This window comes from Quercus lobata, chromosome 1 (genome assembly GCF_001633185.2).
Source record: "Quercus lobata isolate SW786 chromosome 1, ValleyOak3.0 Primary Assembly, whole genome shotgun sequence".
Classification (NCBI taxonomy): domain Eukaryota; kingdom Viridiplantae; phylum Streptophyta; class Magnoliopsida; order Fagales; family Fagaceae; genus Quercus; species Quercus lobata.
The window spans coordinates 44,476,456-44,490,406 of NC_044904.1; the positions used below are offsets into that span (position 1 = coordinate 44,476,456).

Below are 13,951 nucleotides of genomic sequence, written 5' to 3' on the forward strand. Positions count from 1 at the left end.
GTCCAGCGTGGAGGTGAGACTGGGAAGTCAGATCGGCATGGTATGGTGGTGATTTCTGCGTATTTTTGGGTACGTTTTCTGGGTTAATGGGTATACGGCGGCGTGGTATGGTGGTTTGCGGTGGCATGTTCATGGGTTTCCAGTGTGGTTTGCAGCAACGAGATCGGTTTGTAGCTGGGTTTGTGTAAATTTTGACTTGATTTTTTTTGTGGGTCATTTTGGATTCGGAATTTGCTATTGGTTTGATTTGATTTTGGGATGGATTTTTTTTGTGGGTTCATGATGGTGGAGTTGGGGGTTGCCGTGGTGGTGGTGGTGGTGGTGGTGGTGAAAGGGGGTGGGGTTTTTATTATGGGTCATATGTGGGTTCATGGTGGTGAAGTTGGGGGGTTGCTGTGGTGATGGTGGTGGCCATGGGTTTCAGGGCTGAGGTTTATGGGGTCGCCGTGGGGTGGTGGCGTGGCCATGGGTTTCGGTTTGGGTATGTTCTTCGTCGTGGTGGTGGTGGCGGTGGCAGCAGGTGGTTGAGGTGATTTGGGTTTTTGTTTTTATTTGGGTTTTGGATATATTATTTTATTACATAAAAATATTATTTTAATGTGTTGTATTGTAAAATAAAATTTTGGGATGTTGGAGGTATTGTAAAATGGTATGGTATAAGTAATAAAGTGGCTTTTTGAGATGGTAAAATAGAATAAGATAGAATTCTCTGATGCTGATGCTCTAATTAAATTCACCTAAATAAATTACTTTTCTGTTATACATATTGGAAATTTGTAAAGGCTGTTACTTAAATATTTGCATTTAATTCTATAGTAAATTTTTCAAAAAAAAAAAAAAAGAAATTTTATAATAAATGTGTCTCCTTAAATTTTTGAAAAAATTTTTAATTGTCACTTAATGTTATATATATATATATATATATGTGTGTGTGTGTGTGTGCGCGTGCGCGCGTGCGCGCACACATGCATATTATATACCTAATAGCCTTTTAAGTAATTTCATTTCAAATTTATTGATTTTTCATCTCCCCAAATTAAAAAAGATAATTAAACTCTACCTATTAATTTCTCAGCTCTTCGTCTTCAACAGGATTTCTTCTCTGAAAAATTATTGTGTACTTTCGGAGTACCATACATGCGTACTCCCTCCTCTCACATAAATAGTTGGACTCACAATTCATGTGAGAGGGAGGAGTATGCAATTATGGTACTCCAAGAGTACCTAATAATTTTCCTTCTTCTCCAACTGCACAAGGTAGTTATTAGCACCAATTTTACACCCCCATTTTCTCCTTCCTCATCCAACGCATAATAAACTTATTATTAGCATTAATTAATGGACAAATTTTAATTACAAAATTAATTGTAATCTAAGGTTATAACTTATAACCTTACTCGATAAAATAAATATTATTCCCTCCGTGTCAATTTGTTTGTCCTATTTCAAAAACTCAACTTTTTAAAAGAACATCATTTATTATCTTGTCTATTGAATTGTTAAGGGAGTACTATATATTTTGAAAATCTAATCGTTGAATTGCATGTTTTTTACACTTTTAATACACATATCAAATTTTGTGTCAATCGAGTATTATTTATCATATGATCTATAAGTTTATATTTTATGAATAATTTTAAACTACAAAATTTACAATTTAAACAATTTATTAATGACACAATTTTTGATCTTTAACTTTCTAAAAATTTTGTAAACATAAAGGATATAAGAAAAAATAGAATTTAATGGTGGATTTGTCAAAATTCACATCTAATAAAATATATTGAGTAAGGTTATAACCTAATACTATAATTAATTTTGTAACTAAACTTTGTCTTTAATTAATTATAAACTCTTTCTTATAAGCAAATATCTTTCGTCTATTTCTATTCCTTAAAAGTTAAAAGCTTTTCTCTTGACTCAGATTAGGTGGGGCACAACCACATGTGGTTAATAATAATACTCAATTCCAGAATAAACTAATCTTCAAGCATGTATTATGCTCATGACTTTTTTTTTTTTAATCCTAAAAATTTTGTAAATTCTTTTGTGTGTTGGGTTTAATAGCAAGTGATGGGATTATTTTGTTTATGAATTAAGTTGTTCTTTTAGTGGATTTCAACGTTGATGAGATCTACACACCGAGTAAGATATCCATTTATACCAATGATTGTTTCTATAATTTGAAGGTAATTTCTTATTCCTCTCTTCGATTATGTTAGAAGTATTCGAATTGAAACATGTTTGACATAAGTAGTACTATCTACTTTTTTTTTGTTCACAACAGTCGAATACTTGGTTTTTGTTTATTGGGTAAATTCTAGAAAACTGCCTAAGGTTTGGGGAAATACCGCTCAGGTCCAAAAATTTCAAAATTGACCAATTAGGTCCCTAAAAGACATATTAGTCCCTAACACTCTTAACACCGTTACCCTCCGTCAATTTTCTTTCCCTCACTTAAAACTCTCTCTAGTCTCTTCTCTCTAGTTCCTTCCTCTTTCAATCCCAGCCAAAGCCATAACAAAAAAACCCAAATCTTACCACAAAACTATATCGTATCTACACTCTCAAACCCTCCAAATTGCCCCTAGAGAGCCCCTTAACCTCAACAGCCAAACTCTCTTCACCAAGCCTCCTCAACCCTTTACTCAAAACCTTAACCACATACTCATCCGCCTCAAAAGTGGACCCCCACCCACTCCTCTTCTTCATCTCGTAAATCCTGACCGTCGATTCCCTCCTATCAGCACCAATCACCGCCTTGATCAACCTGATGAGCCCCTTGCCGTCACACTGGATCCCATCCCACCACAATCTGTCTCCAAGTCACAGATTAGACGGTCGAGATCTTCCACCATTCTGTTCCTGGCGAGAGCAGTGGCCACGTCGGCGTAGAGGGACAAGTCCGGATTGTTGTATTCAGATCGGACGGCGGAGAAGGCATGGAGAGCGAGGACACAGTGGTCTTGGCGTAGGAGCTCGCGTAAGGTAGCGAGGAGGTCGGATTTGAGGAGGCGAAAGAGGATGGGGGAGTAATCGGGTGTGGTGGAGAAGGACTTGTGAGCTTGCTTGAGGGTTTGGATGGCGTTGATGGCTATCCAAATCTTACCGTGTGTGACCCCAGCTTGAATAATCTGTGGATCTTTTGTGTTGTTTCTTGTTTTGGAGCTGTTTTTGGATCTGGGTTTTTGTTTTTACATCTTATTTTTAGCTTTTGAGTGTGCAAATTATTGATCTTTGAATTGTGTCAAATGAGTTTTCTTCTTTTCTTCGAAGGGTTTCTATATCTTTTTGGCTTTGAGTTTTGTGGTAAGATTTGGGTTTTTTTGTTATGGCTTTGGCTGGGATTGAAAGAGGGAGAGGAACCAGAGAGAAGAGACTAGAGAGAATTCTGAGTGAGGGAAAGAAAAAGGACGGAGGGTTTAACAGTGTTAAGGGTATTGAGGACTAATACGTCTTTTAGGGACCTAATGGGTCAATTTTGAAATGTTTTGGACCTGAACGGTATTTCCCCAAACCTCAGGGTAGTTTTCTGGAATTTATCCTTGTTTATTTCCCTCAAGTCCATCTTTGATTAATCAACGCTCAACATAGTTTTTTTCCTTGGCTTTCGAAGGGCTCCTTGCCAAAACTTGGTCCGTGTTATGGTGGAATGCTAAAGAAGGCTTATAACCTGCCCATGAAGTTATTGTGCAAATGTTAGTCCTTTGTTTGCAGAAGCCAGAAGCTTTATAACAACAAATGACTATATATGCTAATGCTAGCTGGGTGTAAGTCTACCCGGAACATCATAAAAGCCCGGATGTTTCTTACAAAGAAGAATTAGTAGAGATTTGACAAGAGGAACTATGATTTGTTATTGTCATTTAACCTGTCTTTTCTTTTCATATAGATAAATCTTTGATTGTATGGACAAAAGGGAGGCTTTTTGCAACTGTTGTCTTTGTCTAAAAATTTTGGAACTATTTGTAGATTATTTATAAATTAATAAATAAAATAAAATAAAATGGGACTAAAGTAAAGTAATTCCAATATCAGCAATCGCGAATGTGCATTGAGTGATAGTATTAGGTACTTTTATAAATGCTAGATTTATAATTTAATTTAGAATTAGTTGACTTAGGATTTTTTATGATTTATGTGGGTTTATCCCCCCCCCCCCCCCCCCCCCCCCCCAAAAAAAAAAAGGTGATCTAGATCTTAGAATGAAAATGAAACAAGGATACCAATTATGTTATGAGGGAGTCCGGTGTTTGATCAAAACGGAGGTTTGCAATCTATTTTATTGTATAATTTTGTGAATGCCACAACTTAAGCAAGGGCTTAAACAATGGTTTGACTCCAAGTTATTTTGAGTGTCACAACTTAAGCAAGGGCATTGGATGCAGGACTTTTTGAAATGCATTTTATGTTTTCATAAGATTTTCATACATGAAAAAAAAAAATATATATATATATATATTTAATAATTTGATAGTTACAATGGGAGAGAGGGAATAATACATGTTAAGTTTGTCATACAAGTTTCATAAATGATTTATTTATTTTTCTCCAATTTTTTCTTTTTTGAGAGAGTTACAATATGGAGAGAGGAAACATAGACCGTAGATGTCTCCATTTGTTGTTTTTATATTTGTCTCCCTATATTTAAAAGAACCCTTCATATCCATTAATAAATGTATACTTTTGATGCTAAAATGACACATATCATATTCTTATATCGTTTTTTGTTTTAAGTTATGAAATATAATCTCTAGATTGTTGATTAAAGGCCTTAATATCTGTATCCTACGCTTTGCCTTCAAATATATACTTCGTTTTTTTTTTTATAAAAAAATAAATAAATAAAGGAAAAAAAAAGGAGGATAGTTTGAAACAGCTCAAACAAATAATCACTATCAACTGTGCTTATACAAAATACTATACGTCATATACATAATTTATTAAAAGTAATACCTTATTTTCATATCTCATTATAGTCAATTAATAAAAATATTTGTAATTGTGTTTTTTGTTATGGAATGCATACAAATGTTTTTCAAATGAGCTTAATGGTTAATGCTAGCAAAAGTGAAAAATAATTGGAATAATTATAGTATTTTAAATAAAAGATATATCTATGCATTTCACAGGTTAACAACTACTGTATACATCTATCTATCTATCTATGTCTATAATCTATAATATCTATCTATCCATGTCTATAATCTAAGGTGAATGTTAATAGATAAATTTTGGAAACCATAATATAATTAGAATTAGAAAGTGTAGATTCATCAAAAAAAAGAAAAAAAGAAAAAAAAGAATTAGAAAGTGTAGAAGATTGCTGAAATTGGGTTTGTGATTGAAAAATATAAAGCAACAATTTAATATTGTCATCAACTTCATTTTTAGATCTCTCTATTCATGTGGCCCAACTTCCTAACTAAAATTACCCTGTAACATATGGAGAATCCTGAAGAATGGGGGGCCCTTGTTAACTTGTTAAAGAACATCAGTAGCATAAAATCTTGTTTCTTTTTTATTAAAAAAAAATGGCGAAACTATACTATTGATCCCTGAAGTTTACCCTGTGTGCGTAATTGGTCCCTCAAGTTTGAAGCGAGCACAATTAGTCCCTTAAGTTTTAAAACTAAGTTGTATTGATCCTTTTACTAACTGCTGTTAATGGTGTTACTTACGTGGCTAACGGAACAATGACTTGACATTTTTTTAAATGATGTGGCATGTTTTTAATTAAAAATTAAAAAAATAGTTTCCACATGAAATTGAAAAATCATATTGACTGGATTAAAAACAAATCTGATATTTTAAATTCCTATCAATGATCAATCCACCATCATCAAGCATAGCCATTGCATTGTAGGCGAAGGATTTGCTCCGGCGGCATCATTTTGGCTAGCCGGAATATCAGATTGAAGAAAGGATCTGAGATTGAAGAGAAGGATCTGAGAGCACCCCAACTCATCTTCTCTCACATTCCACACTATTCAAAGAAACTCACACACGCATTCAGTTCCTTCTCAAACCTCCTTCAATTTCCAAAAGTCCCTTTTGTCTCTCTCGCTTTCTTCAATGGCCGGAAGAGGCAAATCTCTCGCCGCAGGCACCGCCAAGAAGAGCACATCTCGGAGCAGCAAGGCCGGTCTCCAGTTCCCCGTCGGCGGTATCGCCCGTTTCCTCAAAACTGGCAAGTACGCCGAACGCGTCGGCGGTGGCGCCCCTGTCTACCTCGCCGCCGTCCTCGAGTATCTCGTCACCGAGGTCAGTTTACAGTTTTTGACAGTTACAAATTCTGTTACTTTCGTTTCTTTTAAAAGTAAAAGTTTACTTCTTTGTTATCGACTTTAAAAAGAAGTTTTGTGTGGTAAATTTTTCATTTTTTTAGGTTTTGGAATTGGCTGGGAATGCAGCGAGAGACAACAAGAAGACACGCATAGTGCCACGTCATATCCAGTTAGCGGTGAGGAACAACGAGGAACTGAGTAAGCTTCTTGTGTCTGTGACCATCACAAACGGTGGCGTTTTGCCCAACATTCACAACATGCTATTGCCTAAGAAAGCCAGCATCGGTTCCAAAAGCAGCCCAATCGATGACTAGACTAGAGGAGCTTTCTCAAAGATCTATTTTTAATCCAGATTTGTTTTTAATCCGGTCAATATGATTTTTCAATTTCATCTAACAAGAAAACTTTTTTTTTTAATTTTTAATTAAAAACATGCCACATCATTTAAAAAAATGCCAAGTCATTGTTCCGTTAGTCATGTAAGTAACACCGTTAACAGTAGTTAGTAAAAGGACCAATACAACTCAGTTTTAAAACTTAAGAGACTAATTGTACTCGTTTCAAACTTGAGGGACCAATTGCGCACACAAGGTAAACTTCAAGGACCAATAGTGTAGTTTCGCCAAAAAAAATCACCCACCATACATATGCAAAAGTCAAAATTTTCCAAAATAAACATGCAAAGGTAAACAAAAGCATAGATATAAGATTAGGAATTGACATTTAAATAATTTCTCTCTTCTTTTGAAAATAAAATAAAATAAAAATGATAAAGAAGGGAACGCCATTCAAAAAAGAATTTAATTATTTAATTGTTGCTTTCCATAAGTAAGAAAAGGAAATGTAAAAGTTTGGTAACTTCTTCATAAAATCTTGGGGTTCATGCAATCTTAACACCTTCATTTGGCTAAAATCCTAGATTGGCACCAGTCTTTGATCTATCAAGGTCACTTTATAGTGCTTTCAGCTTAAACACGCATCTGCAAACCACAATGTGAATGGAATAAGGATGTTACTGTCTTTCTCAAGAGTTTTTGGTCCAAATAAAGTAAAAGAAAATATTTGACAGAAAAATGGAATAGATTGAATAGAGCAAACATACCTTTTAGTACATGTTTCCCAATAGTTATAATGCCCGTTCATCCTCATCCACCAATTTGAAACCAAAATCCTTTCATTCAAAATGGCATGCAAACATATTAGATCAAAACTCCATAAGACTATTTCATAAAAGCAGAAGAAATGAAAGCAAATATCATAGGAAATAGGAATGAGATCAAACTTCCTAGCACTCTTGAAAGAATAAGAGATTTCGCAAATTGGCGGAGGAAATGATGATCATAAGGGTTACAAAATCACAGCTCAGACTCTTGAAATCAACATCATTAACAATTTAAACGATGCAATTAGAATGGAGATGGTAAAACAGAAAAAGAACGTGGAAATGTGAAACATGGGAAATAGAGGAAGTTTGAATAAGAGATATTCCTTTTTGTTGTTTTTAAATTTTTTTTAATAAGGAATAACTAAGAAGAGAGAATCCTAAACAATTTTTTTTTTAAAGATAAGAATAAGAAGTTAAACGCTGTTAGCTTGAAGTAAATCAGGAAAAAAAAAAAAAAAAAGGAATTTGAATTCAAATGGAAAAATGTGTGTATAGTTTTTTTTTTTTTTTTTTTTTTGAAGTAGTTATCCAATTTTGATTATGATAATAAGGAGATTGTGAGTGAAAAAGAGAAAAATAAAATAAAACAAGAGTATATAAATTAGTCCCCGTGAGTATTTTTTATTTATTTAAAGAAAAGATAGTGTTGTCTAAAACTCTATTTTTTTTTTTTTAATGGAAAAAAACTCTAAATTTAGGATAAGTTTTAAAAAGAAAATCGAATTTTTTTTTTAATATGGTTTTTGGAACTGCTTGGTAGTGGGGTTGAACATGAGATTTGAATTTTTATTGAGCTTTAACTAATTTTAAATTAAACTAGCCTCTGAGCACTCGCTCACGCGCGTGCTTATAGACTCTTCTATTTTTTTTGGTAAAAATTAATAATTTGCATAAATTAGAATTTGAGATTAATATATTTTCCAATCACCAAAAAAACAAAAAAAAAACCTAGGGATGTGATGAGTGTTAAGCGTTTGTGGTGAAATAATTTTTTCATCACACCCCTAGGTTTTTTTTTTTGTAATTGAAAAATATATTAATCTCAAATTATAATTTATGCAAATTATTAACTTTTACCAAAAAAAAATAGAAGAACCTCACGCGCGTGTTCAGAGGCTAACATAATTTTATATTTGAAAAAAAAAAAAAAACGTTTTAGGTTTTTACCCAGGTATTTTTATTCCTAAAAGTTTGCCTATTATTTAGAAGCAATTTTCTCCATGATTTTATAATTTTATCTTAAAAGAAAAGAGGGAAAAAAAACCCATGTTTTAGTTTTTTACCCCTAAAAGTTAGTCTATTATTTAGAAGCAATTTTCTCCACAATTTTTAAATTTTATCTTTAAAGATAACTTCCCCAGTATCATTTTTTTTTGGCAAATTTATGTATATAGCAATTGCTTACAGAATCATCAAAAGTGCAATGAAACGTGTGTGTCTATATATATATACTTCCATACTTTTTGTAAGATGTTTCTCACCTTTTTTTTCTTTTTTTTTGGTGACATCATTTGCATAATCATGGTTGGAAATTATTTCTATTTAGTAAAAATTCTTATTAATTTAATTTTTCACTTTGACAATTTATATATTATAGTTATCGTTATTTGTAATTGTGCTTTGTTAGGATGAAGTACCTTAAAAGAAAGTACTATTTGTTCCCATTCATTCTACCAACATTTTATAATTTTTCTTTTCATTAATTTCATATCAATATAAACCCTAAATCTTTTCTTTAAATTATGATGTTTTTGTTTCCCCCTCAAAGTCATCAAGAAAGTGTTATGTGTCGTATTTGGAGTTTTCAATACTTGAAATATGATGGTTTTTCAATAATAGTTCAGACTTGAAATTTTTCTTTACAATTTAAAGATAAGTTTTTATTAACTTTAAACCAAATAACTGATTAAAAAAAAAAATAACCATATGAAGCACGGGTTAATAACTAACATATTATAAAAGTTGGATCTCACAACTGGTAGATGCACACAATGATGACAAGTGCCACAATCTTCTATCTATTTAGAATGATGTGGACAAATGGTGTCACATGGCGAAAGCAATTTGTCCATAACATAACACATCTGACATATGTCAATACATTTAATCCTAAATATTGTCCTTAAATGCACACTATAAATTCCAAATTGTTCTTACATATACACTATAAATTCTACCTTTATAATAAATTCTTTAATAAAATATAGTTAAATATCCACTATATATATATATATATATAAAAGTAACCTAAAAGGAGTTATTTTGGGGGGTTGAGTAACCTAAAAGGCAATCTTAAAAAAAAAAAAAATTTCTACACATATTTCTATTTTAAGTGTAAACAAACAAAAAACAAAACAAAATGTAGATCTCTCTCTCTCTCTCTCTCTCTCTCTCTCTCTCTCTCTCTCTATATATATATATATATATATTATATTATATAATTACACCTATCATTTGAGTTTTAGGGGAGAAAAAACTAAATTATTGCCATTTTCATTTAAGTGGGTATCACTATTACACATTGTAAGGATGCAGTTTGGGTCCCTAGCTCAAGTGATGGACGAACTTAGGCCCAAAAAGCTCAATACAATGAATTTGTAGAGAGTGGGTTGGAAAATTAGGCTTTAATGAGTTGGATGACAAGTAAAATGAATTCTGATTACAAGAAAAAGAAAATAGACTGATCTAAATTAAAGAAAATCGTCCTTGGCAAAGTCCGAGGATATCAGTTCTTATATATTTCTCTCAAGTTGGCTTACAGATTCAATTCTTGACTGCTACAGTGTTTTTCTCTTCGTTTCTCCATCCCCCTCTCTTATCACCCCTTCCTCCTTTTATACTCTATTCCCCTTTCATCATTACCATCCACATGCAAGCCAGATGATTGGTGTTGATACTTGTCTCATCAACACCTTCCTGAAGTCTTTAAGTAGTAGTTGTAAGACTGAAAATCACTGTTCAGGTATCTCCTCCACATAAATCTGGCCAGAAAGTTAGCTGCAGAGCATTTAATGCGATGGTAGCAACTTTCTCCTCAGATATTTTAGGACTTCCCCCTGTCCTATGTTCCTGTAATGCTTATCCATACCAACAGAATTTCCTGGAATGCTCCCCTGAATGGAAGACCATCTCTTTGAACCTCGACTTTGGTCAGCCGAGGAGGCATTCATCCTTAGCCCACCCTCCTGGTCCCTTATGACCAAAATAACTCTCTCATTTACTAACACGAACTACCTTGACAGTGTTTACTTCTCCTCGGACGACCTTTCATCCTTGGATTAGGCCCCAGGCCCAATATATACATAAATAGTGAGCTCCTGGGCTTACCCCTACAATAGCCCCTCGAGATTCTTCTTCCTAACTTCTTGGGAAGAAATGAGGATTTCGATGTCACTGCACTTACCACTTGCTCATTACAGGTTACCTCTAATTACATAGGTGCCTTTTTAATTGCTTGAGGCATGCTCCTGACGCTTTGGCATACAAGATGTGCCTTTATTAAATTTTTATGGCTTTCTGCTCCCACGTTCTATGGTGCGATGCGGATCCAATGGTTGAGGATTTTGCTAGGAACCGAGCTGAAATTTTCCCACTTCTAACTCCCTTCTTGATATAAATTTCACTCAAATCAATCACTCATCTCACTTTAGTATTCATTTCGTTTTAGCGCACATACACTAAACTTGCAAACTTTCCCAACTCACTCGTGCCCTTACAAATACCAAAAGCCTGTCCAAGGACACTTTTATTCTTTCTATAAGTCTTCATAAACCTTTACTCTTTATTTTTCTATACACTCTTTTTTTTTCTGTGTCTTTTCCTCCTCGGCTCCTTTTCCTTCTCATTATCTTCTGAGTATCTCTAAGTCTCTCTTAAGAATGGGTAGATTCGCTCATTTGGTAGACTCCGAAGAGGGAATAGAGAGTTTTAGAGCTCTGTATAGGATTCCTCTAGGAGCATTCATTAGATATTGTAAAGATGGAGAATGGCACGAGAAAAGGCAAGAGGGAGAAGTGGTAATCTCAATGATTGCCTTCATAGAGGGTGGGATGAGAATTCCCATGGGTACTGTAACCAGGGACTTCCTTAAGACTCATAGGTTAGCTCCCACCTAGTATGCCCCAAACATGTTCAGAATTTTAGGGAGTGTAGACGCCCTTAATGAAAGAATGGGCTTAAGGTTGACCCACCATGATGTCAACTGGGTTTACAACCTCCACCACTTAAAGGGATATGAGTATTACCTAAAATCTAGATACCCTGAAGTTAGGCTCATTCAATGCCTCCCCAAATCCAATAAAGGCCTAAATAAGGACTTCTTGATTGTGTCAGCGGAATGGCATGATGGCCTCCCCTACCCGACGAGAGAAGGGCAACCAAGTTGGGTTTCAGACCTAGGATGATTATTTTAAAGATACCCCCATTTTCTTTTTCTCTTGCTTGTACTTGTATATGAAATTTCCTTTGATTTGCATTATTCTTTACTAATGATATTTTTTGTTCTCCCTAATGGTTTTGCAAACAAGAACACTGCTATTCCCAACTTCAATCTTGTGAACCAGCCGAGTTTGGACAAGATCTTGAAGGCCGAGGTGTTCGTCCACACAGACGATCAACTTAGGGCAGCCCATTTAATATTGGACTACATCCCTATCTTTAATAGTTTTCAGGTGCCAAAGTGCGTCATCAAAGCCAGGGATCCTCGTTTGCATCGGATCAGCATTGCTGCACCAGGCTTTCTCCTCACCAGCCCCATTCCAGAAAGCACACTCACCACCGAGCCCATACCCGAAGGCATACCAAAGGTAGCCTTGCCACCATAGCAGACAACTGAAGTGGCCACTTCTTCTCACCTTGCTAACACAAAAGAAGAAAAAGAGGAAGAAATAGTTGAAGTATCTGACTCTGAGGACAAGTTTGAAGTCTTCAATCAACCTTTGTCCCCAGAAACTTCAACCAGTGACCTCGGCCATCCATTCACACCAATACTAGACAAGATGGGGATCCAACGAAAGCCAAGGTCTACCCTACAAGAACTACTGGAGTCCTAATTGGGGAGGGACGCCCCTAGGAAGGCAGCCCAAACTAAGCTTCCCATCCCTCCACCCGCTCAGCCCCTTCATCTTGAACCTACCGACCTTAAAAGAAAAAGGGAGCAGAATGGCAAGAAGGTGGTGGAAGGAAGGAAAACCCACCCCCTCCAAAAAGATGAGGCCCAAAGAGCGGCCAAGCAAGCCAAAGTGGCGCAGAAAGGTGCCAAATAGAGGGCTAATCCCCAAGTCGTACCTCTGGCCTAAAACCCCACCCCAATTTTGGATGAGGTTCCTCTGCCCGCCAGTGCCTCCATCAGGGATTTCCAAGGAGGGATGGCCGACTATGTGGCCGATGCAGTGGAGCAGGCTTTACTGCTCCCTGAGGACATGGCCAAGCTCCAATCCATAAGGAGGAACAAGGTCTTCCTCAGTTTAAAGAGGTACCTCGCTATGGTATGTCCCTTACTTAGCCTCTTTTTTCCTTCTTTTTTTTTCTTTTTAATCTATGTTTCTTTCCTCGGCAGGCTATTCAAGCCACATTCCGGGTGGAGGAGATAACCAACTACTGCCACCAGCAGATGAAGGAAGAGGAAGAAAGGCGCAACGCCGATATGGAGGCCTTCAATGTGGCCAAAAAGAGTATTCAAGAGCTCAAGAGTAAGCTGCTTGAGGAGGAGAGGGAAAGAAAAAGTGTTGTAGCTGCCCTGGATAGCGCTAAGAGGCATGCTGAAAGCCAACGGCTGCTCCTTCGCAATGCCGAGGATCAGCTGGCTACCTCCAAAGCACAGGTCGTTGCCCTCAAGAAGAAACTGGAGAAGGCCGAGAAGGCAAGGGAACGAGTAGAGAGGGCCTGGGATCACGCCGAGTAAGAGGGATATGATGTAGGAGTCGCGGAGACCGAGGAAGCCATTAGGGCTGAGGTCTCGGGGGTATGTAGGAACTACTGCTCCCAAGTGTAGAATGAAGATCTCAACCAAGCTGGGGTTGAGACTTTATTTGTACTTAGGAAGGCAGAAAGTGTATACTACCCTCTTGCCATCCGAGCGTCTGTTCCCTCTGGCTCGAGGACTAATACCGCCTCCGAGGTGACAGAAGTAGGCAAGGACAGTACAGTCAATGTTCCAACGTCTTCTGACAACCCCTCTGTGGAGGCCGAGTAGCTCAAGGTCATAGAAAAAGAAAAGAACACAAATGAAGGAGTTGTCCCTGATGCCATGAAGCCCCTAACTGCCACCCAGCACCCCCCTGTTGAGAAAGAAGTTTCGAAAAATATGGAGATTGTCCTGGCCACTCTTCCTCTGCCTGCCAAGGCTGATCCTGCAAGCAAGGACCCCAAGGCCTCAGAAGTACCATCCACTCAGCCTATCAAAGCCCCTCCCAAAGAAAAGATTGTAATAAAAAAGAAATAACTTCTAGTGTAGATGTCTTTTTTTCTTTTTTTTTAAACTACTATTTTTATTTTCAAA

General features: G+C 36.1%; 1 protein-coding gene across 1 annotated transcript; it reads left to right on the forward strand.

Annotated features, from left to right (window-relative positions):
- Nucleotides 1-5,947: 5,947 nt before the first annotated feature.
- LOC115957491 (probable histone H2A.3) lies at nt 5,948-6,601 on the forward strand. The gene is made up of 2 exons (XM_031075779.1): nt 5,948-6,264; nt 6,389-6,601. Exons 1-2 carry the CDS (start codon nt 6,076-6,078, stop codon nt 6,599-6,601), a joined length of 402 nt encoding a protein of 133 aa, XP_030931639.1. The 5' UTR covers nt 5,948-6,075.
- The last annotated feature ends 7,350 nt before the right edge of the window (nt 6,602-13,951 follow it).

What these genes read in the sequence shown, in the direction of transcription:
- LOC115957491 (XM_031075779.1), top strand. Translation starts at nt 6,076, where the DNA reads ATGGCCGGAAGAGGCAAATCTCTCGCCGCAGGCACCGCCAAGAAGAGC. An exon ending in TCGAGTATCTCGTCACCGAG is followed by an intron (nt 6,265 to 6,388) that starts GTCAGTTTACAG and finishes TCATTTTTTTAG; the next exon opens with GTTTTGGAATTGGCTGGGAA.